Source organism: Odontesthes bonariensis, chromosome 12 (genome assembly GCF_027942865.1).
Source record: "Odontesthes bonariensis isolate fOdoBon6 chromosome 12, fOdoBon6.hap1, whole genome shotgun sequence".
In the NCBI taxonomy this organism is placed as follows: Eukaryota; Metazoa; Chordata; class Actinopteri; order Atheriniformes; family Atherinopsidae; genus Odontesthes; species Odontesthes bonariensis.
Window position 1 is genome coordinate 21,637,717 of NC_134517.1, and position 27,464 is coordinate 21,665,180.

Genomic DNA, 27,464 nt, shown 5'->3' on the forward strand with positions numbered 1-27,464 from the left:
CCAGCTGCAGCATTCGGACCCCTGATGTTTGCCCATCAACACAAACTGACTGCCGTTCAAAATGGGACTTTTTTTGTGTTATGGATTGCTCATTATCGAATGAATATGGTTCTAAACTGAGATAGAAAATAAATTTGCACTCAAAATTAAGCAAGCTTTGTTGTCTGTATTTCTTGATAGTCCAATGTGAAAATGTACGCTCCTGTGGGGCAAGTTATTATTAGTGCACACACTATTTTCAAATGTCTACAGGTCTGAGCTGAAATTAGGTTATTATTATCTTTTTTTTATGTAACAAGCACAGAAGTAATACCCAAGACCTTTATTTGGTGTGAAAATTATACCACTGCACTATATGGATAGTGAAAAGTGAGAGAAAGGTGGGAGAAAAGTGTGACAACATGCACCGGTCTTCTCTACTATATATAACTGTAAGGGGTTAATCTGTTTATGATTACTTTCCAAATTAAGATTTTACTAAACACATCATACAAAATATGAAATGAGCTCATAAGCATCATGTATCACTGTATCACTTTCAGATAAATACAGGAGTCGAATACTTCAGTTTCAATCAATCGAGGGTTGAGTATGTATCAGTATTGACAATATCGCTTATTCTTAAAAGTTCAATAATAGCATAATAATCATGTAATATGTATTAAGTATTCCAGTATTTATCTATCTGAAATGAAGTGTTTTCAGAGCGGGCACAACATGCTTGAAGGGCCCTCGTTATTCCTGCCACCAGCGTGGCATCAGCAGGGAACAGTCAGAGACAGTGTTTTACCTCGGCTTGAAACTATATACAGTCATCTTCCTTTGGAATAACTCGCTGTAGAATGAGACTGTGAAAATGAAAATAGAAAAAGGAACATTTGAGGCTGTGATCAGTGGATGGCAAATCACTGAACAGCCAAGTATCTCACACCCTAATTCAAAGTCCCTTGCTCCACTAAAGTGACCGTTCGTTTGTTTGTTTCGGTTGGTGTTGTATTGATGGCAATGCTTAGACCTAAACTCTTATATCAGTTAATCTGGCTGCCTTTACACGCTCCATTAAAAATATTTCGGCTCTTGTTTTTGTGCAGTATTGGCGATCGGCTCTCCACACTTCCCCCACACTCACATTTTGATTGCATTTCACTTGAAATGAAACATTTTTTTAATGTGTAACTTGTCTCATACAAATTGAATATTTGCAACATAGTACCTGTAAGGAAGTTAAAGAGAAATCGTAAAGATTGTAACGTGGTTTTAGCGAAAGTCAAAAGGGATAAGGCAACATTAAAAACAAGTTTGTGTCTGCCTATAGATAAATAGCACTCTGTAAATACACGTTAAGATCACACCAAATCACCGGAAACTAAATCTTGATTCGAAGTGAATGTTTCTATATAAACCCCCCCCCCCAGTAATTGTGTTCCTCTCTCCCTCACTTCCCTCAGATGAAGTCCCACACTATTTCAATAAAGCAGGCAACACAAAACCAATCAGTCTGAGATGTTTGGAAATGCCTAAAACAGACCCTATTTCACTCAGTAAGAACTGTAATTACACACTATGAAAGTTAAGAAATACAAAAGTTAACAAACTTGATTGCAGACGGCATATTGGAAAATATCAAAACAGAACCCAACGGCAAACATTAAAGTACTCAAATGCATATAAAACATTTAATATTTACTGCACACAAAAGCTTTTCAGACATCTATAATTCCAGGCTTTTAAAGGAAAATGTGCTCACATGAATGCAAAGTCAAGCCATCACAATCCCCTGCATGCGGAAGTCAAAATAAATATCTGTATACAATTTACAGCACGATAGAATCTGACAAACCTAAATATATATATATAAATATCGTGTGATAAAAAAAATACAAAACAACTGAATATCAAGAATAATAACACTGCGTTTTTAAAGCATCACATATTGTTTACATCTGAAATGTTCCACAATGATGTAATTAATTAGATCCCCCCCCAAAGAGCCTTTATTTCCTCAGTTGTTATGATATGATATCTGCATGACATCAACACGAGAGGTACTTCATCCCACAACAATTACTGTTGTTGAAAAATCACAAATTACTGTAATAAAAAGGCTTAACAAGTCAGCCAACAGCTTCTGAAACAATATCTAATTATCTGAAACCTCATTAGGTTCCCCGTGTGATTGCCTGTTTTGGAGTGAAATCATACCAACGTGAGCACATGTCATGTTGTGAAGCAGCATCAGAGGGTAACATTTCTGTCCCTGAGTGGTTTTAAGACCTGCGGGGCTCAAGTCCATGAGAGAGTTGAGTTAGCGTCCTTTGGTTGTCGATCACGCTGAGCTGACGGACGTAAGTCCAAACGTCGGGGTGGTGCTTGCTAGCCAACGGTGAATCGGGACCTTGTGAAATGGAAAAGATGGGATGTGGCAGAAAAAAAACCCTCACAAATTAGTAGAAGAAAATATATTCTTGAAAAATCCACACAAAAATATGAATAAAAATGCACCGTTTAAGAACAGACACGCCTACAGAGTCGACTGATTAAGATTGAGGAACTTACTGAACGTCTGACTCCTACAGTATCTCACTATCTTCACTGTGTTAGCTATCATCCGCTGCAAGACAGAGAGCTATCATCAGCCACAAATATCTGCAATTAACTGAAAACTAAAGATGAGTAAACGATTTACGCCAACTGGCAGACAATGATCTGCACCTGCAGAGACTCACCATTTTCTCAAAATTGACCAAATTGTCGATAAATGTTTTGTTGCCCTCGTGTGTGAATGTCATGTCTGGTAGAAACAAGGAAAAGAGACCAATTGTAGAGAGTTAGAGCAGTTGAAGAAGCACAACAGCACAACGATTGGGGAGCACATGCCAAAAAGATGTTGCATTGTAAAATAAACAGTCATCAAATCAATAAGTCTGACCTTTGATGAGCAGAGGCATGAAAGGAATGATGGGAGGTTCCAGTTTGGCGACTGTCAGTCTGTACGCCCGGTGGTTTCTGGACGGATCCTGTGGAAACAGTTGCACTGTTCTGAAATCTGCCATCACTGTGTTAAACAGATCCATCACGGCCCTGACCCAGGCCAGAACTGGACACTGCTGACTTCAGTACTGACTCAAAATAAAACCACTCAAAGAGGGTAAGGCTCTGACGTGAAATATCCAACATACAAGATGAGTTTACCATTAAGTTTTCAAATTCCCCGTAGAACTTCTTGAATTTGCTGGGAAGTTTCTGTGAACACAAACGAAGGAGAGGTTCATTTGCAGTTAAGGTAGATTATTATGTAAAACCAGATGGCACACACAGCCACCCACCTCCCAGGTTTGACTCAGTCTGCTCACTGCTGGGTTACTCAGTCCCATAATGATAGCAAAGAAGGCGTTTAGATTCTTGTACTCTTTGCAGCTTCAACAGAAATCAGCAAAAGCAAAATTGAGCTTTAAAAAAAACGACAAAGTGGGTCAAAAGAAAGACGAATAAAATGGGGAAAAAAAAGATCTCCTTACTGAGCAGCAATCTTGATAAACTTCTTGAGAAGCTGCACTCGCTTGCTCTGCTGCGAGCACAGACACATCTCTGTGATCACCCAAAACTGGATTTCGTTAAACCTCCTCAGGAACAGGTCCAGGTTCACTGTGGCTTTCTTGACGTATTGCCTCCCAAACGTGTGGTAGATGAGTTCAAGCTGTAAGAAGCGCACCAAATAAACACCAATTTTCCAACCTTAGAGGGGGACATACAGTAATTGATCGGTTCTGCTAATAACTCCCAGTCACTCCATAATACCTCATGTACGCAGTTGAAAAGTTCCCAGTCATAGGAGGTCATGTGGTAAGCCACATCTTTGGAGCTCATCAGCTCAAAGCTGGCCAGCGATCCTGTGGAGGGACCCTCCTGCTCAGGTAAAGGGGTCTAAAAAGCACCAAAGAATTACAATAAAATTCATAAAGGCTTAAAGTACATCAAATATTCATAAAATGTGGGTGAAAAAAAGTGTTGGGAGCAACCGAATTTAGAGCAACAGGGACTTGCGGCCAGGTTACAAGCTACAGTGCTTCTGCTGTATGTTTATATGGCGAAAGCGTCTGAGGCCCAGTGTGTTTTCTGTGAGATTTGAACAAACCAATAAATCCAGCTGGTCCCTCCGGCAGACAAAGAGTCGTCCATTTATACTCAGTCTGGAGAAGACCGAGACATCGTTGGGCTTTAAGATGGATTTTTCTGTAAAAAAAACAAAAAAAACACCAAAGATTCAAACACATGTGTGTAGAGTAGATCACTTCATGGAAAATGAAATTTAATCCGAGCACAAAGGAGAATCAAAAATGACAACAAAAAGAAGAAAAACACTAAACTTACAGCAATAATACTGTGGTATGGCAGTCTGTTTGTTCACCTCTCAGACTGTAGCATCTCAAAAATACTTTATCAGAAGATTTCGTCCTAATTCTAGGTGGTTAAAGTGCAGTCGGACCAAGATACTCGCTGGCCGACATAATAGAGCAATATTCACTTATCGGAATATGCTTTCAGATAAGCACCAAAACAGGAACTTTTTATGAAGCTTTTATATTTCTCGATGTATTCTCATACACGGTACATTTATGTAGTATATTGATATCAGACTTTTTTTTACTCTCTGTACAACAACACAGCGTCACAAGAAAATGTGGAACAGCTCCATCGGTCAGCAATGCGTGTGGCGGTTACAACTTTTTGTTCCAATAAAATACATGTCTATATTTTTTATTCCAACTTCCAACACTCTTACAAGTTTCATTACACTATGTAAATTTGATAATACACCACACTTAGAGGTCGGAGGGGGTCGGTGGTGGTGTAACACTGTGTACCGTCATGCTGGAGAACCAGATTCTCGGCCCATCTGACCCAATACTATCCAACACATTTTTTGCTTTTTCAGCTCTTCTGTGAGTTGGTTAGGCTTAGAAACAAATCATATTTGTTACGTTTAGATCACCTAGAAAACGGTAAATATTCAAAAATACATGTTTACAGATTCACGTCTCTAGAAGGATTCTTTATACAGCAAGAATTTAACATTTTAACATCTCACAATTTCTGCGTCCTTATTGTGACGCCACGTACCTATTAAACCTCTTAACCCGAGACTGGGCTGGTCTTAAATAGCACAGAACAGATGTTTCATGAAATGGTAAAGCTCTTGATGTTTCTTTGCAGAAGAATCTAGCGAGATAAGCCAGAGAGAGCTGCCCTTGCTTTGTTTTCCATTGGTGTGGAAAGTTCAGGCCAAGTTTGGAAAGCTACGAGACTGCTTTCTGGCACAAACAAAGAACATCTGTTACAGTGAGGACAACCATGAGCATCAACAGCTTTGTGCTGAATGTGATAATGAAAAATGAGCTCAGGACTTTCTTGTGCTACTTTAAAAGCCATTCTTTAGCACATATTGAAGCTGCCGGTCGCTGTCAGCAAGCTGACTGCTACAGACCACCGGTTATCTTCTATATCAGCCGGGATGACTTATTACACCAGCCTGCATGTGCTCTGCCTTTTTGCCATCTCCAATCATTTGATTAACATGTAGCTGCTGCCATTCACACCTCCTGCCGAACTGAGGTTGACGAGTATCAGGTCCTCCGCTGACCCCAGCTTGTCAGAAACAGCACTGATGACCTCCCTGACCGAGGCGGACACAGAGACCCGGATCGTGGTGTAGGTGCGGTCACAACAGTAGACTTTGAACAGAACTGGAGGTATGAATCAGGGTAAAGATGAGAGATGTCGAAAGATTGAAAAGGATTTACAACCTGTAAAGCAACAATCTATATACTGCGCAAAATCTGATCCAAACAAAGGTCATCCTTTACTCACTTTCATCATTACTTTTGATAGGCTGCCGTTTCTGAAGCTTCTCTTCTCCCATACTGAACTGCCGCAGCAGGACTTTGTGCTGTTACAGAATTGAACAAGTTCCCATTAACAAGTAAGTACATTAGAAACAAACGGGGAAAAAAAAAAATCAGCATCCAACATTTAATTGCAAAGTAAAAGGACCAGGTTTGTACCTTTTTCTGTGAGCTCAGGGCTTCTTCAACACTAAAAAAAAAAATTATCAGAAATATCAGCAACAATGGAACAAATCTGGTTTATCCGGGTTTCATCATTTGTATTTAAGGTAAACAAAGAGAAAAAACTTTATCCACTGCTCATTAAAAGGATATTCCCAACATACAGCAAGGGTCAGAGCCCTTTTCATCCATGTGATCTATAACACAAAACACTAACTTACTTGCGCTTTACAATTTTCTCCAACTCTGTCAGCTGATCCCTAAGAGTTGAAAGCACTTTGGCATCATTAGATACCGCCATGAGAAACTCCTGCAAAACACAATTAATTTCCAGTAAAATAATGGTTCAACTGAAGTGACAAAAGAAAAAGAAAGCCATTTTTTGGCAACTTCATTTACCAAAATCTAAAATTCATACATCACAGATTTTTCGAGCAGTCCATCATGTTACAGCAAAATCAGTGCATCATGCCAGATCATATTCAAATCCTATATTGGAAATCACTTAATAACCTGAACATCATAAACCTAACCATGTGGCTTTGCTTGTTATGTGTCTGTTATCTAAAGAGACAGAACAGTGTAACCAGTTTGCTAATGTAAATACAGTAGATTGCTATTGTACCTACAGCAACCTTTAGAGCCACACTGACCTCCAGGAAGGCCACATCGTCTTGCTCCAGGTGCTCTCCGTTTACAGCAGCCCAATGCATGACCAGGCGGATCACCCTGCGCTTGTTGTTCAGTGTGTAGTCCAGCTTCTCCTGTTCAGAGCCCTGCGAGGCCTGGGCATGGTAGCTGCACAGGCAGTTAAAGATCACGACGACGTAATTACAGCAAACGAGTCGGCCTTTTGTTTTCAGGTCAGTTTCACATAAAGGAACGCAGCAGTCAAAGGATACTGGGCTCGCAACACTGGACACAGTTGACTGCTTGGCATGAAGACACAGTGCATAAGGACAAAGTCATCTAAGGCTGAGTCTGTGAAAAAGAAATAGATGAGCCGCAGTTAAAGACCTGTGTCACCAGCACAAGAGCACATCAAAGCGACATTCAAACACGTGGCCCTTCCTCTGTCAGGCAAGTGAAAACCATATGTATCCACACACAGGATAGTAATCAGATCAGGTCTGTGATGTGTAGCTAATTATAGATGAGAACAAATGGGTCAGTACAGAGCAGCCAGCAGAGGACACAGAGAGTGTACAGGTGAAAACCCTTTCACAATAAATGATATGCTGTATTAAAATGCTACTAATCTGACATTCTGGCTGCGACAAGGTGATCAGTACCTGACTCCGTGAACTGGGAATCCAATCGCATCATTTCTAGAAGGTGCTCCAAAATCTTCTCCGGCGTCCCAGACATTACCTTGTATCTGAAGCAACACAGAACAAAACACCCCCTTCACTAATCAAGAAATACTGGCTCTTAATGCTTAATGACACGGCTGCGGCTCTCGACTGATTTGTGTTACTTCAACGTGCGACTGTGATTGCTTCATTTGATAACAATCCTATTTACAATCAGTGTTCTTGGCTGGCTGAAGATGAAGGGGAAGTCTGGAATAAGTGCCAGGATCGAAGCCAATAAAAACTGAAACGCAGAGGCATCTTCTACGTGAAGGAGAATCAACCTGATCCAGCCTTGGTTGTTTTCATTACATGATAACAGCATGACAAGAGGGAGCTACACGAGGAGGGCTGAGTCTTCCCCTCACATGGGCCAGAACACAGCCTTGACACTCTCATCTGTGAAGAGTTGAGTTGATTAGAGGGCGACCCTGAACACATAATTGTGCCAGGCCTCCTTTTTCCACCCAGGAGTTAGGCCGTCATTACCATTAATATGTCTCTCAGTATTACAGCCACTGTGGTGCAGTGACAGATGCCTCCATTAAGATAACGCTTGTCGGCTGCAGACCGCAGAATTGCTGTTTTCATCTGCTGGTCACACTGACTGAAAGAGTCCAACAGAAACTAAAGAGGCTGTTTTTAAGTTGAAAGCTGGGGTTTGTACAGTATGCGTGTTTCTTACTGTCCACACATCACAACAAGAAAAACAAACACATGAAGTGATCAGTTAACACGAAGAGTGGCTGTGTCCAAAGACGGACTACGCCTTAGCTCAGCCCTCTATTCCACAGAATTCCATAACATGCTTCTTCCTTAAAATGAACATACTGTCGTATCATCCTTCATTTTTTCCTTTTGTTTCCCAAGCACTCAGATTTTTGTGGGTAATATTTAAGAAGATCTTAACCGATAGCTCTCCAGGCTTTCTGGAGTTCCTTTTGAAGTTTTTCTATGAACACTGGTTGCTTTTTTTTTTTTTTTTACTATTTTCTAGTCCATTTCTTGTACCTAACCATTTTCAGAGGAACGCATTTCCTATTTGCTAAGCCACATTGCATGAAGCTATGAATCATGCACCTATGAAGCATAGAAATTAACTCAAAGGATGGACTAGTTTTGTGTCAACACATAAGAGAGAATTTAGCAAATGAAAAAAGTGTCTAGGTGTTAAAGAAAATCAGCCTTCTAAAAATGAAGCTATAAATCAGTGATCATACTCATACTAACAGTGAAAACTAATGAGCATCAGGTTCGTGCACCACATCATCAGCTTTTCTTTTTTTTTAAGTTAGTTGTTTTACCTATAATTAGCAGATTTTATAACAGTTTGAACTTAAAGTACAACTTCTAAGACCTTACAGACAGAACACAAGCAGTGCAGGTGGAGGCTCCATTTACTTGTAATGAGATGCAGAGGATCCGTGGACAGAGGTTCGACTGGTGCTAAGACACTTCTCCAACACCAGAACGTCTTGACCATGCTCCTTCAGACGCACGGTGTTGGCCTCCACATCCTTTGCACATACAAAAGAAAAGTAAAGAAATGTCCTTTATACTGTCTACATCAACTAAATATGTGATGTGATGTTATCAGGACAGTTCAAACACTTTTGAATAGACAGGATATTGACAACAAGACATTGGAAGCTTTTGTGAATTTAAGCTTACTCTTGTATGTGTGTCCACAACATTGTTTCCACCATGGCAAAATTAGCATAAGTCACAAGTGTGCACAACTAATCTGAAGCAGAAGGCATGAGGTTTAAATAAAGTTCCTGACAGCAAAAATCAAGTGGGTTTTCTTTTTTTCCAAGTCCCGATAAAACCAGAAGGTTTACACTGAAGGAACCCGCTTAATCCAACTAAGGGTCACACAGGGACTTGTCGCCATTAGACGACTTAAACTTTGACTAACTTAAAGCTACATGGTGAGCTGATGAAAATAGTAATGAAAACAGGTGGCATCGTTATCATCAAATTGCCTAAATGTCAGTCACTAGATGTGTCTACATTCAGCTGAGACCTGCTGGAGTACCACAGTCTATTTCTGCTGTTATACTCTATGCCAAAAAGGAATTTTGTAATGGCATTAGCTCTCCCAGATAAAAGTTTTCCATAAAACAAGCCTTGCATCAACAGCTAATAATCCACGATGGTGGGTCATCATCAGCATACCCCATACTTGGTGGAACGACTAAGCTAATGGGTGCTGAGGGCCGGCTCACAATCTCAATTACAGTTTTTTACGATTGAATAAACACTAAAATCAAAAGTATTACACAATTATCAAAAGCTTACACTCAACGAGCAAAACTCGGCCCAGATTTGCACCACTGTAAGCACAAAGTCAGTTCACACTTTTTGCAAAACAATACACACAGTGATTTGCAAAACACTAAACACACTTGTATGCATTAGACACAGAAGTATATCAAGATGTCACTTCCTTGCAATTCTAAAGCACTGACTGTCAAATAACCACACCTATGTGCCAATTGGTTAAACACAGCCATCAGGTGTGCAAACACAAGATTGCTTAATTGTAGACACACCAATCAGGTTTAAGCACTAGGAAGGAAGAGGAAGAGTGAGGGTGAGAGGAGGAATCGCAGGAGGAGAAGGAAGCAGAGGCCGTGCCAGAGGCCGCGCCAGAGGTAGAGGTATAGGCGGAGGTGGAGGTCGTGGAAGAGGAAGAGGAGGAGGAAGGGGAAGAGGAAGAGGAGGAGGAGGAGGTGAAGCGGAAAGAATTTATTTCAACTCTTGTGGACATCACCCTGTGCGCTGCAATTACCCAGAATGGGGTCCTCCACCGTCATGCCAACATGGGTCCCTACAAAACACCCCACATCCTCACATTTCTGGACAGATTACACAACCTCATAGCCGCACAACAGATGCAATACATTGTCACCTGGGACAATGTTTCATTCCACCGCTCTGCTCTGGTTCAGAACTGGTTTCAGCAACATCAACAGTTCACGGTCCTATTCCTGCCACCGTATTCTCCTTTTTTGAACCCAATTGAGGAGTTTTTCTCAGCATGGCGGTGGAGGGTTTATGATCTGCACCCCCAGGCTCGCATAGCCCTCATTCAGGCCATGGAGGAGGCCTGTGACCTGATTGACGCCACAGCCATACAGGGATGGATTCTGCATTCAAGACAATTCTTTCCACGCTGTCTTGGAAATGATAATTTGCATGCGATGTTGTTGAAATTTTCTGGCCGGATCCAGCGAGGCGAAGAGATGACCAGTAGTGATTTCTGTACTGTGTTTTCTTTTTTTTTTTGGTTATTGTTTTTGTACAGGATACAATTTTATGTTTGTCAGAAGCATGGAAAATGGGGCATGTTTTTTGTTTTGTTTTTTATATCTCTGTTGACTAAATTCAGTATATGGAGAAATAAATTACATTTTCATCAGTCTGCAGAATTGGTCTTGTCTTGTGTCTTGTGTATTGTTTTGCAAAAAGTGTGAGCCGACATTGTGTTTATAGTTGTGCAAATCTGGGTGAGGTTTTGCAAATTCACTGTGTACTTCACCTATACTACTCTATTCACTCAGAAACAGAATTAGCCAAAAGTGTTTGAGGTTTTCAACAGCAGTGTGTAACTGTTACAAACAGAGTTAAGTCATATGTAACGTGTGTGTTTCATATGGTAACAAAATATGGTTTTGATAAATGAGCGTATAGTTTTTACAAGAGCGTTTCATTTTGCAAAGGATCCAAGGTGTTTTGCGAATTGGGTTTGTGGTTGTGATAATTGTGTGAAGGTTTTGCAAAAAAAAACACAACGCTCAAAATTGTGTTTAAGCAATCGAGAAAAACTGTAACATTTTTGGCTGCATCGCTGTGTCTGTGCCAACAGAGGGCAGCAGTGCTTTTTTTTATTATTGTTACTTAAAACACCAGCAGTGCCATTAACCTGAAACTCACCCTTAAAATCCTGTTGAAGTCCTCTTTGTCTACTCTCAGGAAATGACAGTTGTCCTCTCGCAGAACAATGGAGGCGGCGCGGGGGGCGTCATTGACCAGAGCCAGCTTCCCAAAGTCGTCTCCCTCGTGAAGCGTGCAGACAACACCCTGCACAGGACAGCGCTCTGATCAGTTACTGATCTAATCAATCCAAGCCCCGGTCAGAGAAACATAAGCTTACTGCTTTCAGAAATAGTGCCTGGAGAAATACCTACTTTTCCATAGATGACAACATTGACTGAGCCTTTTAAAATAATGTACCATGATGTGCCCTCCTCCCCTTGGTTGAACACTGAGGAACAAAAGAGACAAAGAAAAGTGTTGGTGGTCTGATGTAACCTCATCTGGGATTTGGGGGATTAACGCTGCGTCAGTAATGGATTGGTTCTATCATAACCCAGATTTAATTATCATCAGATAGTTGTGATAAGTGGTCGGGAGTCACAGCATGCATTACATCACATTACTTACACACTGTTCCCGCTTTTGCATGGGACTCAAAAATAAGGACACCTGCCAGTTCCCTCTTTACCTGTGCAAGCGGGAGAGACAGATGTGTTACACTGGAAGTTTTAACAAGAGCGTACAACCACATGTGTGCGTATGCAAAGTTTATGTAATGCAGCTTGTCTTTTGATTTGAGTGGACATAAGCGCCTACACAAATTTAGGATTTTTCTTGCAGAATAGATATTTAAACAGGATTCACGTGGCCACATAAGACAAAGAAACTGAACTCACAGTGGTGGATAGGTGCGACAAGGCCTTTATATGAAGCAGCTCCTCATAAATGATCTCCAAGTCATCTGCTGCTCTTTCAGACGGACTACAAAACAGGAAGTACGTAAGAAAATCAGAAGACAATCGCACTGATTCAGTTTGGCAGATAGCTGCTTTAGTGACGTACGGTTTCCTCAGAATCATCCTCATATGCGCGTCTGGTCCAATCTGCGACAGGAGGAGCAGAGTGTCCTGCAGCTCTTCGTGGCTCTCCCTCCTCTCCTCCTCATTGGGCACAGGAGCATCCTCCTGCTCATCATCCAGGAAGCGGTAAAAGAGATACTTGTCCTGGAAGCTCGCCTCCTGGTCCACTGCGTCAAGATGACAGAGATGGCTGGGTTTAAATGTTAAATATGGTGGTTTGCCCACATGTACACGTGTCCAGACATCACACAGAGTCTCACCGTGGTTGAGAACTCCTTCCTCCAGCAGCACCTGCCACATGCCCACAGCCTGGATGCGAGAGTGGACGCATGAACTCTGCTGCATTTGCCAGTCTACCAGTTCAGTCCCCACACAACACTGCCTAAAAAAAAACACAAAGACCTCGATAACATCTTGGACAAAGCTGAGCAGTTATGTAATGTGTTTATCATCTGGTTTTAGCTTGATGCTTGTTCTGTGTTTTATCAACTCTCTATCTGTGTGTGAGTTGTTTTGTCAAAAAACAGCTCGTGTTTAAATTCAGGTTAAACCTCGAGGGAAGGGGGCTCTTTGGAACATCTACTGATCAGTGAAATGGTAAACATGGTGGTAAACCTAGTACCTACATACCCAGAAGATTACATTTTTGTATCTACCCAATTTTATGCGTGCATTCTCCTTTTATCTGGTGTTTCGTGGGGGGGTAAATGTATTCTGTTTTTTGGTTAGCAAACATTTTTATCCTAAAATTTCCACTTTCAGTGATCAGTCAGGCACGTTAAATGGCATCTTTCACAAAATACCTGAGTACCTGTATGTCTTCAGATGGTACTTCCTGTCCCGGATCATGTGGGGCGCCCTGGAGAGGATGTCGTTACGGAGAATCTTTCCCGCGTGGAGGATCTTCTCAGAGGGAACCTGCACAGTAGAATCTGAGTGAAGTCACACCACAGCGGAGTCCTGCCCGCCACATGAGCAGGTCATGACTGACCCCCACACAAAGAAGGTGATCGTGTTTACTACCTGAGACATGCATAAAGGGTGGGGTTTGGCTGGACTTTCAATGAAAGACTTCTGCAAAATAAAATTAAACAAAAAAATGAGAGAAATCAAATCTGCCATGGACAGCAATTGAACTCAGGCTATTCTGATGAAAATATATTCCACCTGAAGAGGAAACTGGATGAAACTGACAGTCTGTTGTCGGATACAATGGTCACAGTAATTGGCAATAAAAGACACTGTGGGAATGACGATGTGTCTGACAAATCCAGCTGGATAACGGGTGCTTTTCCTCTCACAGTGGGTCACGGGATATAATCCTCAATGCTGACATTGTGTGTTTATTAGCCTTCAATTTGAATCAATCTAATACCTCCTATATTTCTTAGTCTTGACTGAAGCGCTCATTTGCTTTAAAAGGACACGGGCACAGTCCATTATATGAACGCAAGACTTCTAGTTTTTAGTTTAAATCTATTTTCACTCTTTCACTGAGACCCTGGGATGGGCCGCAGGACGTTGACATTTAAAATACATTCTGCATCCCTCCGAGGGCATTGCAACTCAAGCATTTATGTGAAGGCTTTAATGCCTCATCTTTTATTTACACGAAATGAGTCCGCTCAATCGCCAGAGAAGCAAAGTTATTCTATACACACACACACACACACACACACATGGATATACATATATTATGTTAAATCAAATCAAAACTGTATTTGTTACATAATAGGAAAACAACTTAAGATTTTGCTTTTTTACATAACAGAGCAATTGTGTTGTGACTAAACACCATGTTGGAACAGAGCACAAGGCACCATAAATCTGCTGCTGTACCACGTTATCAACCAGGAAACAACTGCGGGAGAAAGGTGGGACAGGAACTGTTGTGGATGGAGACAAGAATTCCAGTCACCTTATTTATATTGAGGCTAAATTTAAACAAACTTCACATTCTGTGCTTATTCCCATCCACTGAAGGAGAGGTGCGTAATAAAGAAGGACGTTACGGGAGAAAGAGAGATCTTAAGCATCGTCTAGTGGCTGACGTTTTACTTGTTGCCCATCTGGTCTGTTCAAAGACGAGAAACAAGGCCAGTGATAATGTATGGTCTCAAACTCTTATTCCCTGTATTTCAATATAAATTTGTTAACTATAAAGTTTAAAGTAAAGAAATAATGCATGTATTGTACCTTATTTGGATGTTTGGAAACAAATGAGTTGTTTCTCATGTTCTCTTTGTCCGGCATTCCTGGTGGAAAAAGAAGAGGATAAAATAAAATCCACACGACATAAGGACACTTTACAATCTGTAAAACAGAAGAAATGCCAAACATCACAAGAAAATACCAAAAAAAAGGGTCTAACTTGATTTTAAACAAACATCTACCTTTATCTGAGAATCCAACTCATTCTTTAAAAGCTTGCTGAATCCATGAAAACAAATTTTGTGATAAATAAATGCAGCACAGAATGAAACTGCTTCACTTCAAATGTAAACATTTGTGAATTCAAATCTACAAAACAGCGGCACATGACTAAATAAATCAAATTAATTGAACGTTTATCGTGACGGGGAAACTGTGTTGTGTTCAATGTACATATTCAAGCTGCCGCCAGATTTCTCAAGTCAGCAGAAACTGATTTTGAGTAGAGCTAAATCTAACTGCGCTTGATATCACTGTCTGTTACTGGGAGGGTTTTGTAAGCTGCCATGCAATGATGTGTCACACATAGTTAACATAGTTTGGTAAGCATTCCTTACAAATTTCTGGAAAGGTTGTTGTGGCTGAAAATTCAATTGTCCTGAAATGCCAGCTTGTTCTAGATTCTCTAGATCAACTATAACTGGTTTGAATGTCAAACTGTGTGAGCGTGCGCTCCTTTTATTTTCTTCCATCGTAGGCGTTGGCTCTGGCTCTGGCTACGTTTTTACCTCCTCCGTGTGATTACTGTGTAAGCTTCCATTTTCCTTCCTGTTTGTGTGTCTCTGGACATTGAGCTTCATACCTCCTCTGGATTCAATCACCCATCTAATCTTTTCCTCATCATCCCATCTTTATTTGTCTGCTCCCTTATTGCCAGGTAGCTCAGCCTCACTGCGTGGTTCTTCTGCTACAGGCTCCTTAATGTTTTTCCTCGGCTCTTTCATTCCTTTTAACTTTGAATTGGAGTATTTACATTTCTCCTTTGCGCCATCGAGCTTCATTCAGCTTCACTTCTTGTGCCATCAGCTCTTGTTTCTTCATCCTGCTGCCACACCGACACTCTCAGCCTGCTTCTCTGCTCTGACACCCGGCTGCCTGCATCCTAACCCTAACCCTCTCATTCGTCCACACATTTGTTCACTCCATCCAGCTCTCAACTTCATTTCAGCCTCCCTCCCTCAGAGCTCTCCCTTTAGGAATCAGCCCATATCTCATCATCACTACCTTTGTAGAACCGAGCAAGAAACCTTTTTCAGCAATTTTCAAACTCTGGATTCTCACTTTTGGTCATAATAACATAATAAGTTACAATGCATTCCACTTTTATTTGCTTTGTTCTTTTGCTCTTTCAATCACACAAATATCCCAGTATTTTCATTTGTCACTGATATTTGCAGGGAAATTTACCCAGACCTTTATCAGCGTTGGCATATAGATCAACATGCTCCCATCCAGATGATATCTTTTGATGGAGGCCTTCTATATTTAGACCTTGCTAAACTGCGTACTGCATCTATTATAATAGCATGGCTTTGTAGTAGAAGAGTACTGGGTGCTGGATTGGCCTGCCTGCTGTCCAGACCTTTCACCAACTGAAAAGATTTGTCAGATCATGATGGGCCTTTACAACAAAGACCCAGGACTGCTGAGCAGCTAGAATCCTATATCATAAGAATGGGACAACGTTCCTCTCTCAAAGGTCCAACAAATGGTTCCCAGAAGTTTATAGAATGACATTAAAAGAAGGGGGAAACAGGGCCCTATTCCAACTTTTTGGAGGCTCTGATATTTCTGATATCTCTGATATTCTCTGATATTTTACACAATGGCCCAATTTATTTGGAATTGGGGCAATTTAAATGGTTTTTGTGATCTATAATGCAGAAAACCAGAAAAGATGTACTTTAACCAGGTTTTTTTCCCCCTAAATGACGTTTGTTGTGAGGGGTGTGGTTGTTACTCTGTTAAATGAGCTTTAAGGTTTTTCTTCTTCTTCAGGACAAATATTATTATCGGTCAAGGCTGCTCAGTCATAAGTGTGTCTGCAGGGGGAAATCCAGCTATTTTTAGACATGCCTGTCAGACTCCCTATATAAAAAAGCCAGATCCACATATAAATCTACGCATACACACTAACACACACACATAAATGAGCACAAATGCTTATGGTTATATATACACCAATGCAAGTCAAGCATCTATAGCTCTTTAACTTAATTCAAAATATGCTGTGTATTTCAGGGATACTTTGAATTCTGTACTGTGATTTCATTTTTTTCTCTTAAGAAATGTTTCTATTGTTGATTGTGTAACAGAAGTAAATTTTCTTCCATGGAAACCAATAATAGGAGCACAATGTTTCTTTTTTTGCAAACTGATCAAATAAAAATCTACTGAGAAACTTTTGTAAGTAAAACATACAAACAAATTGACTGACTTTGACACTGGATGCGCATTTACTAACACCGAAAGCACACACTTTACATGACCGACTGCACAATACACTAAAGATTATTCAGCCTGAAGAACTGGTTTCATTCTTTTGTTAAGAAGACTTCTGGAGAGTTTCAGTAGTAGAAAAGAATGAGGATTTGCAGTTAAAGAAGAGCCTCCGTTTGGCATCGGCCAACGTGCCGAAGTTGTGAATGTGTACAGCTGTTTGGAGCAGTTAACACAGCTGTCCATCATCTTATTTTTGAAGCTATCGCACTAGTGGAATCCCCATGTGGCATCTCGCCACTGTCGACGTGTCACATCAGTTAAATCACATCATCAGCGGACGGTATGCATGTGTAAGACGAATCCAAGCTGACTTTTGTCAGGAGACAAAAAAAAACGTTTCTCTCTTTTTGAACGTTTCAGAGATGAATTACTGTTCCATGTCGGGAAAAACTTGAGGCAAACAGTTGTGTCTGAGCTCTGGAGGTGCATAGAATGCACAACAGGACTGATTGAAGCAACGCTCCCTTTAAAGGCATATACCTGTTAATGCCAAAGTTCAATAAAAGGGCAGCGCTGCAAGTAAGAAAACTGTTAAAAACATGTTTCATTTATTTGATCACTACAGTTACAATCCCACTGAGCTGCCGTGAATGTTTAGTGCATGAGAGTGCCTCAGCCTCAAGCTGCTGGTTCTTGTCCGACCTCGGTCTTGGTGTTTCCTTGCATAAAAAGGCATACTGTGAATCCCAAAAGTACGAGACTATGTGTGCTGCAAAGACACCCAGAGCCCTCACTGCTCCAAAGCACAATGAATACTACAGCAGACATTTTTAAAAGAGATCAAAAAGTCCAAAATGAAATCCTAACTTCAGCGTGTGTGAGTTTGAAGGGGTGAAATCTTCTTTTTGAAGTGTGCCAATCATTCATGAAAGATCATCAGAAATACAAAACAATATACTGGAACTCCACTGACAAACAAGAGACTCTGGATTTTCTCTCTGCACACTGCTCTTCATCATTTTTATGACACATGACTTTGAAGCGAGTTACAATAGCGCTCTGGTTGAGCCAAGCAAAGTCAATATTGAGTTAACTTACAACAGAAAAGCCTGAATAATAGTATCAGCGTTTATATCAACGTAAGAGGATAAAGGAGGGTTGCAAAGGAATTCAATTATTTATGCAGTGACAGAATAAAAGTTGGTCATCTGTAAAAACATGTCTACAGTGAAAGTCTTTAATAATGCAGATAAGAGTAATCCAACTCATATAAACCATCTGCTCAACACATGGGAGCATATTCACTGTGATTTTTGACAGTCGACTGTTCGGAAAAAAGGTTTTATTCTAACGAATGCTTTTAAATCTTCCAAAGCCGGTCCTGTGTGAAAGGATTTATCAACAGCTAGATATAGCTGTAACAAAGTTTGATGATGGAAACAGGCATGCTGGGTTACTTACTCTCAGAGCCACAATTGCTTTCCATCACGCCATAGGGTGGGGCAAGTAGTCCTGCCATGCAGTGATGATATTTCTATAACGAACAAAGAAAACAAGAGAACTTATCATACCGAACAACACCTGACAGGAAAATATATCAAAATTAAATCACACCCAAGTTATTAACTGCCTACAGCTGTGATAACAGCTCTTTTAAAGTGTATTTAAATACTCTGCACATACTGTAAACACATCGAACACATTTTATTGTTCCACCAGGCCAGTTTGAGGGCCTGTTCGGTGAATAATTTTGCAGTGGGAAGATTAACACTTGGCTGATCCTTTGTTGTGATATATACATATGTATATATATATATATCTTTATATATATATACATATGTATATATATATGTATATATATATCTTCATTGCAGTTTCTTTGCCTGATATTACAAAGCTTTCTTAAACTGCCTTTGATGGGGAATTGTTTAAGCGCTTTCCCCCCAGGAAGGCTTTCTCACACATCATAATGTGAGAGAAACTATAATCTTTTTCTAAGCCTGATTAAGTTGCCAAACACTTAATAAAACCAACATGACCGTGACTGAAAACTGAAAATAGTAAACTGAAAAGAGCACAAATCCCATCTTCTCGAGTAAGAGTCTATTCATCAGCCACAACTTTCTCACTAAATAAACACAAAATGTCAGACTGATGGTGGTGCAATAAGAAAGGTCAGCGGATGGCCAATTTCTTTTGATCTTTTGAATGCAATTAATTTTTGTGAGGATATTATCATGAATTAATTCAGTCTGCCCAAAGCTGAGAGTTGACACAGGGGCACACTGTCATGCATGCAGCTCTTGTAGCGACTGTGGCTAAATCTCTGGTATATCACTCTAATGCGTACGTCACAGTGCAAAAAAAACTGTCAAAAAGTGCATGTTAACTACATTTCCCATACCCAGTACTGTAATCAGCCAAGGCATATGTCACCGTCTCAAATGATCTAACCATAGATAGTAGGATGACAACATAATAGGTTAAAAAACGTAACTATTACATGTTTTTTGGTAACACTTGGCTCAAAGTGCACAGATATGGCAATGTACTGAAGAAGAGGCAGAAAAGAATGAAGCGAGTCCTGAATGAAAATACACAGACGTAACAGGAGTGGTTCAGAGGACTGTTAATCCAGGGTGTGACTTCTGACTCCTCATGTTACCTAATAAACAGCATCAGCAAGCAGTTCACTATAATCTAAACACTAAATACCAAAGATTATTAAAATTAGCTTGCCTACAACATGCCTTACAGTGGGTAATTCTTTGTTGCATGTTTTTCTTTTCCCTCCTCCTCAAAATTTCCTGCGTCTCATTATTGTACTGTAAGAAAAAAAAAAGACCCCTCTGTCATCACTTGTCCTCTGGCTGTTGGCACAAAAAGTCAACAAGAGTATGAGGTGTTTTTTTGCCGTTTTATCCTAACTTACAAATGCGAGTAAGGTTCAACAACTAGTGATCAAAAGAAATATTTAAAAAAATAACAATTCGGCCCCATATAAACATGGTAATTCTCTATTTCAGTCATTTTTTGTTGCCTTTTCTCTCATTCTTTTCTTATGTTTTTTTCATCTTTTCTAATCCATATTGCTGCACAAACTGCATAAGCCCAAACATAGTGAGAAAATACAACTGTGTCTACCAATAGCACAGGTAACTGAACTGAACTGAATGGAATTGAATTGAATATTGCATAATGAACATCATAATGCATCCATGTAAACGACATTTTTGTGTTCATGATGCTGGTACAGCAAGAGGTTAATTCAACCATAGCCAAAGAGACATAATTAAGGGGTCCGTTAGATCCAATTGGACAAGATCTTGGGTCCATGCGCAAAGAGTAGGACTGTCGGGATAATGTGTCTAATGTGAAATCCTGGTTTTTCGCAGCCCTATTTTCTGAAATCTAAAACCATCCATCCATCCATCCATCCATCCATTATCTTCCGCTGGTCCGGGGATCGGGTCGCGGGGGCAGCAGCTTGAGCAAAGAGACCCAGACATCCTTGTCTAAATCTAAAACCAGACATGTCAAATCAGTTTGGTTTGGGGCTGCAGGATCTTTGTTCGGCCTAAGAAACAGCCCAATCAGTGCCAGAGCCAGCAATATTTTTACAAGGGTGGACAGGCTGTGACCATCCCTTTCACTGGGGAGGCAAAGAAAGCTTTTTGTGTTCTTCTGGCACATAGCTGCTGAGTCTATAGTTTTTATGTAGTATATAGTTTTTTTTAACCATTGATTGATCAAATAAGATTTGGAGCAGTTTCTTATGTTAAGCGTTCAGACCGCTGAGAAAAGGCATGATAATTTGGCATTGCTGGTTGGGCAAGATGGTGGGCCACCCCTAGGCTCCGCCCCTGGGAATAATCACTCTTACCACTATTGTTTTCCATTCGGGTGTTTTTACCTCACTCTTCTTGATTTATTAGTTTTATGAGAAAAAACAAACTGAGATCTCTGATATGTAACATAACATAGACCCTCACAGACGTAGTGCCCGAATGACTCAGAGGCAAGACAGTTTAAGAGCCAATAGAAAACTACTCTTACTGATATTATTCATCGTCTTAGTACATTAACGGCACACTTATCTGTTATTTTAGTTCATGTTTTAAAGAGAAAAAAAAATTCAAACTTAAAAGTCTTTAAATCATTGATTCCAACTTTTTCTGTTGTGCAATTTAAGGCATACACCCCACAAGTTGAGAATGTTTGGGTTAGAAAGTTAGAAAGCAGAATTCTGCACAGATTTGAACAACTAGCAGTTCGTTTAGCCTATGAGGTCCACCTTCAACTGTCTCTGCCCCCGCCTCTCAAACACACGACAGGGGAGGCTGCAGATCTGAGCAGCGGCCTCAATAATAAACCTTCTTAACCCAATAAAAAGTTGTATGAAGAGGAGGAAGATAACTCGATGATATATGAAATTTTTGATTTCGAGATGTCACACTGGATCTGGTCAGGTTCAGGTGGCTAACATGTATTTTTTCAGCTTAAGCAGTGTGGATATTGAAACACCCTGCTCAGCACATCATTACTCTGCAGTACATTTACTTTGGAAAAAGGTTTTGAGTACATCCACTGTTGCCAAAAGCAATTACAGTTCAAAAGAGACTTAAAAAACAAAGCAGCCTATTCAGCATTTCTGCAGGGATGAGTGACTAAAGAGAGGGAGAGCAATCATAACAATGAGGCAGTAAATCTGGGAAGTAAAATTTTTATTTTCGATTGTTTTATAGCAGTTATGCACAAATAAACTTCTGCACAGCCTCGAAGAAAGGTGTCTCGTGAGGGATCCAGCTGAAAAACTCGCTTCACTCTTCACTTCTGGCCTCATCTCTGATTTTTACTATTAGGGCAATGAGTAAAGAGTACCATCAGACACACAGCGCACTGAAGACTCAAAATATCTTGAAAGAGAAACAGCCACACTGCTGGTTGGCCAGCGATGTCATTTGATCACTCAGTCACAGACATTTGTGTTTGCACTGGCCTTCTTGTCCAAACAGAAGATAACTGTCTAATGTGTTCATCGCTTCAGTTTGTTCCTCAACCCAAATCCAAAGAGTTGTCAATAGCATACTGACTTCAACATCTAAAATTAATACTCTTTTCTTCATGGCATCATAGTGTGATTTTCAGGGTATTTTCAGAAATGTTTCAAGGCAGAAAGAATACTGTAAACTCAACCCACTTTAATTAGATGGAAAGACCATATAACTTGAGATTCTTTTTATTTTGTTGTTTTCTTGTTATAGTCTGAGGAGTTCCTCTCTGAACGGTAGAGTTGTACAATTTATGATAACCATTAGGTATAAATAGGCATTATAATTAACGCCCCAGCGTGCATATAAAAATAGAAAAAGGGTTAATCGTTCAGTAATTTTACAGTAAGTTTAACAACTCCATTCTTCATCTTTAAAGAAATGCACTTGGTCTTTAAAAAAAGATTTCCTTATCGCATGTATCATTAAGACCCGCTCATTGTTGAAATTGTATTTTCCAACTTAAGTCTGTCATGTAGATTGATGACTCATGATTCATTTGGAGTAAAAGACAAACACAAAGCGATTGTGTGCCGTGGCAACGACGCTCGAGGTCAATAAAAAGCGGATTGAGGGCCACTTAGTGCCAGGCCACTAATCTCTACCTTCCCTATCTTCTGGTCAGTGGAGACTGAATGAAAGCAAGAACCCCCAAGTTCTTTGTTCCTCTGATGGCAGCATACTCAAAAGGTCACAATTTTAAATTCAATTCTGCTCTCTGAAGTCAGTTAATCGCTTCAGCTCCTCTTTGGGGAACTGCAGCCGCTTGCCTCAGTTAAAACACTGTTTAGAAATAACTCAGTGACCTCAGTTTATTTGTTAATCTATTCAAATGAGAGTCATGTTGCTCATCATTAATATACATTAACATTATAGCTGAGCTCAGATTTTTAAACTGTGTATTGTAGAGTATTGTATTGTCTTGTTTGTACGTGTACAAATAACAGGTTTAATCACTTAAATGTAATCAATACAAGGGTACATAAGCCGTTAGAATCAGTTCAGCAATCATATCAATCTCTGTTGACAATTAAAGGTTTGAGGCAAAGGGAGGAACACTTAAACAGAGGAGCACATGAACAAATGAACTCAAGCTCTTTGAGCCAATAAAGCCAAACTCCCTGAGGGACAAGACCCAGTGTGCAGGGTGGGAGTGCTGTTCCAGAGAATGATTAGGACCATTGTTGGGTGTGCAAAAAGCACTCATTCTCCATATTATTAGTAACGATGTCTCCAGCTTTTGTGACGTGCAACGCCTTTCACATAGTGCTGCTGTTAAAACCGCAAGTTAAAGATAACTTTACCCTTTGATTGTTTAATATTCTTCTTTTTCTTATATTTCATTTAAGAATGAATATACTTTTGATCCTGTGACTAGAGTAGAAATCATCAGACAGTTATTAACGAGGTGACTGAGAGAGGAGACCACTCCCATCGGGACAGAAATGCAGAGACCCTGCCCTCCAGTTGACGTGAAAAGCCACTATTGTGTCTCCTCATATCAGCATCTGGGCAAACAAAACAGCACTTGAACACACTGTGGAGACAACCTCCAGCTGCCGATCAGGAAGTACAATCTCCAATTGTGAAAGAAGACATAACTTGCCAGTGCAGGAAAGGGCAATAGCATGTATGTTAAACAACAGGGCAAACCAGAAGATGGCATAGATACATGTAAACATAGTTTTCAGAGCTTTGTGTTTTTCTGTATTGTGATCCAAAAGAGATAGTCTCTCTTGAATCATGATTATCTGTTGGCCCTCAGTTTCATCAGTCTAAACAGCTAAACTCTTTGTGAAAAGAGTTTGCTTGTTGTGGAGAAATTAAGCTGACAAATGAGAAAAGATTGCATGTGACATGTTAAGTCAGCTTTTTGTCGTCACTGCCACCTACTCTCTCGTGCACCCATCTGCTGAGCTGAACTCTCAAGCTCTCACCGACAGGCCGGACGCCGAAACCATGCCCGAAGTCTGACGATGCCAACGATGCATTACACCATGCAAAATACAAGAGAAACAGACGTTTGCTGGTGTAAAAGGGCCCTCAGAAGACAAGTTGCCCAAACCATGCCAGCAAAATGCAGCCAGCAATCCAAGCAATGCCACTGGATCCCCGCAGTGTGTATATATTTAAGTCTTCTTCCACAACAACTCAGTCTGAAACTAATTCTGCAGGAGATGTACTTGTGTAAAATATGTACTGTTTCGCTGTTTATTTTAAAGTTTTGCTAAGCTAAGTGTCTCATGGTAAAACTTGCTCTTCAACACCCAGAAGACACATCTAACTCTCAGCAAAGAAGAGAAAAATTGAATCCATGCGTGTCAATTTGATTATTTACACATTGGCTTGTAGCATTTTAATCCCAAAAGCACTGTTAAAGCACTAATCACCTCAAAAATCCATCCAAGAACGGTTAAAACAGCAGATATGTCACCTGTCTGATCTTCTAACTTAAAGATTAACAAGGCTTGTTCATAAAGAGATCTATGTTTTTCAAGTCCCTGAAACACAAACTGAAATATTCATACCAAAGTAAAACATTCATTCCGTCTGCATGTGCAGCCCTTTCTCTGTAGTCACTTTACAACCCTAGCTCCAACCAAAATGTCCTTAGTAAGGGAAAATGTAATGGTTCATGCATTTTATGATCTCTAAGTTGTTACTGCACATCAGCTTTATTGACGAATGGACAGTCAATAGTTGCAAAACACCAACTTGCTCCACTGGGACTCACAGGCAGATCTGCACAGGTGGTACGCAGCTTTAGTGCTCTTACTGGTGAAAAGCAGGAATTAGCTGGAAGATGCGTTCAACTAATCCTTTGGAGTTACACATCTGGTCAGCGAGCGCTTAATGGCTCAGTCAGATATATTTCGTCTGACTCAACCTTGTTTTAAATCAATGATTGTGTTTATTCTTCTAAACTGATTTCCATCACGGCAGGAGGTTCTGAGATAACTGAGCATTGATTCAGTCAGATGGGCGGGGGAGTCAAAATACAATCACAAACAGAAGCTATAAAAACTAACTACTGGCAGATTTAAGGTCTCTGACTTCAAGGGAATCTTAAAAGTGCTCCCCATGGCAAATTTTAATCAGAGGTCAAAATAAAGAGAAACCATGGATTGCATAATAAGAGACAAAAATATTAACTTGCCAACATGCATTTCCTTACTTGTTGTAAAGGTGTTGTATGTCCAATGTAACAGAATTAGGAGCAGCTCACATAGATCAAAGTCAACCTAAGTGGCAACCTCATTGTATCCGTGACCAAAAAAGTGAGCATGTTTCTACTGCAGGCTGAAGCTTGATAAGGTGCATGACACCAATATTTCAGGATGAAATATTTACTTTTCTCTATTGAGATATGTAATTTATGGTTATCTGGCACCTAACTGAAAAGTAGCTTTGTTCATTACACACAAAACGGAGATTAAAGGTTTTAAATATTTTCCATGGTTAAAGTGTCACCGTCGATGAGCGTCTTTACAAAAAACAGTCTCTAGAAGTTTGGAGTGAGGTGCAAGTTGGAGCACGTGCAAATTTTAGAGCTCTAATAAATGAAAGAGGCAACAAATGACTGCATTGTTCTGAACCTGAAAGGGACCAGGTTAAAACTCAAATTTCAAACTTTCATGTTAAGCTTGAGCCTCCTTTTCACAGTTCCTGGTGATTGTTTTTTTTCTTTTATCCAGTTGACCCAGACCTGGTCCAGGATGGGACAACGATCTAAACAGAGATCTCCAAACCTCCTTCTCCTCACCCACCTCCTGCAGCTCTTCTGAAGGGACCCTGAGGTGTCAGCTGAGAGAGGTAATCTCTCCAACAGGTCCTGGGTTTGCCCCGAGGGTTCCTCTCAGTTAAACAAACCTAATACACCCATCCTGGGATGCATTTGAGAGAAATCCTGATGCCTAAACCATCTCTGCTGGCTCATTTTAATTTGGAGAACCAGCGATTCCCCCCCAACTGAATGAGTTCCTCACCCTATCCCAAACGCTGAGCCCTGCCACTCTTTGGAAGAAGCTCGATTTTGCCGCTTAAATTTGCGATCTCATTCTTTTGGTCACAACCCAAAGCTCATGGCAGTGAGGGTTGAGGGTCAGTTTTACCTCATCAGTTCTCAGAGATTCCCTCTTAGTTTCCGACTATGAACAGGAATTTCTCCCAATGAGACAAGTCTGACTTACTGCTGGCAATACAATCAAATACAGGGGCCGAATGGCTCGTAACAAAGGACCCGATGCACGACACTTTCATGGCACCAACTGGCAAAGTACCAGCATCTGAAAACACTTCCAATAGTCTCTAAAACTACATGTAACATGACAAACTCACATGTAGTATTTGGCCAATTGAATTTCTCATAAAGAATTTGAATAAAAAAGTATTACATTCCAAAACAATTTTCAAACAAATTGTATTTAATGTAGCTGGCTGTTAATAACATTACACCGTGATCATATATATTTCAGAGGATTTGGAAACGTCCACCAACTTCCCCTTCGCTCAGTCCCTGTTTATAGCAGCAGGAGACCCCTGATAGATCCCTTTGGCTCAGCTTCTGATAATATTCTGTCAATCTGCGGTTTCACCTTCCACCACTGAAAAGAGCACCATCATAGACTGAAAAATGACTAAAAATTCAATCTGTATATTTATGTGATGCGCGTGGTTGATATCTGTCAATGACTTGAGAGATAAGTTTAGTCTTATAACAGTCACATAACGGCAGATCAGTGGAGCTACAACACAAGTCCCCTCAGTGCATTCTCAGGTCTAGCTTCGCCCCAGTCTTCCACGCTTGAGTACATTAATGCATTGTGAGCTTCACTGTGCATGAATGCACGCCTTTATTTTTGAATAATTTGCACCAGATTGCATTATCATTCTGGTGCAAAGTCTGCTTAAAGTGTACATTCTGAACATTTACAAGCACATTTCAGGGCTCCTAGGGAAAACACCACGTGGAAGACTATGCCAAGAATTTTATTCAGAAACTACATTTGACATTTTCAACCCTCACTTCGCCAACAGGAGTGAAAATGCAAAAGTTTGATTTCTGACTTCACAGAATTTCCTGCACCTTCAACAAGCACATCACAACGCCAATTTCTATCCAGAGAAACAAAGTATTTGCAGAAAATGCAAATGCATCTGATTGTTACAATTTTAGGCAGATGTTACCTAAAGATGCTCCCAGTGTCCCATGCAGCTTGTTATTGTAGTAATTGACTGGAAGGTCCTCCACACCCTCTTAATCCAGGCATTAACAAACACTCCAAGCATGAACATCCAGTTCTAAAACTCTCAGAGAGTCACGCTGGTCGTGGATCCAACATGATCCAGCTGCGCCTTCAAGCCACTCTGAGAGCAGAGTGAGCAGACTGTGTCAGCCCGAGAGCTCAGCGGAGTGCCAGTCAGCTGCTGACTTCTTCTGAG

The 27,464-nt window shown here is 40.4% G+C and overlaps 1 protein-coding gene across 3 annotated transcripts in view; it reads right to left on the reverse strand.

The window, feature by feature from the left end:
* Positions 1–1,141: 1,141 nt before the first annotated feature.
* Positions 1,142–27,464, reverse strand: part of rapgef4a (Rap guanine nucleotide exchange factor 4a) — a 39,522-nt gene continuing 13,199 nt past the window's right edge. Inside the window, exons 1-28 of one of the 3 annotated variants that reach the window (XM_075479661.1) lie at positions 27,210–27,381; positions 18,433–18,505; positions 14,515–14,573; positions 13,342–13,392; positions 13,130–13,236; positions 12,579–12,700; positions 12,302–12,485; positions 12,136–12,220; positions 11,867–11,927; positions 11,611–11,687; positions 11,357–11,503; positions 8,819–8,934; positions 7,358–7,443; positions 6,968–7,046; positions 6,719–6,863; positions 6,287–6,375; positions 6,063–6,093; positions 5,869–5,947; positions 5,598–5,744; positions 4,136–4,233; positions 3,799–3,924; positions 3,519–3,697; positions 3,327–3,417; positions 3,193–3,243; positions 2,930–3,017; positions 2,727–2,791; positions 2,557–2,611; positions 1,142–2,395 (exon numbers count right to left, since the gene is read on the reverse strand). In XM_075479661.1, the coding sequence (XP_075335776.1) occupies positions 2,268–2,395; positions 2,557–2,611; positions 2,727–2,791; positions 2,930–3,017; positions 3,193–3,243; positions 3,327–3,417; positions 3,519–3,697; positions 3,799–3,924; positions 4,136–4,233; positions 5,598–5,744; positions 5,869–5,947; positions 6,063–6,093; positions 6,287–6,375; positions 6,719–6,863; positions 6,968–7,046; positions 7,358–7,443; positions 8,819–8,934; positions 11,357–11,503; positions 11,611–11,687; positions 11,867–11,927; positions 12,136–12,220; positions 12,302–12,485; positions 12,579–12,700; positions 13,130–13,236; positions 13,342–13,392; positions 14,515–14,573; positions 18,433–18,490 (2,604 nt within the window). In that variant the 5' untranslated portion in view covers positions 18,491–18,505; positions 27,210–27,381 and the 3' untranslated portion in view covers positions 1,142–2,267. Of the gene's footprint in view, positions 2,396–2,556; positions 2,612–2,726; positions 2,792–2,929; positions 3,018–3,192; positions 3,244–3,326; positions 3,418–3,518; positions 3,698–3,798; positions 3,925–4,135; positions 4,234–5,597; positions 5,745–5,868; positions 5,948–6,062; positions 6,094–6,286; positions 6,376–6,718; positions 6,864–6,967; positions 7,047–7,357; positions 7,444–8,818; positions 8,935–11,356; positions 11,504–11,610; positions 11,688–11,866; positions 11,928–12,135; positions 12,221–12,301; positions 12,486–12,578; positions 12,701–13,129; positions 13,237–13,341; positions 13,393–14,514; positions 14,574–18,432; positions 18,506–27,209; positions 27,382–27,464 lie in introns of those variants that run through there. The other 2 variants (XM_075479659.1, XM_075479660.1) reach the window with 2 other exon arrangements.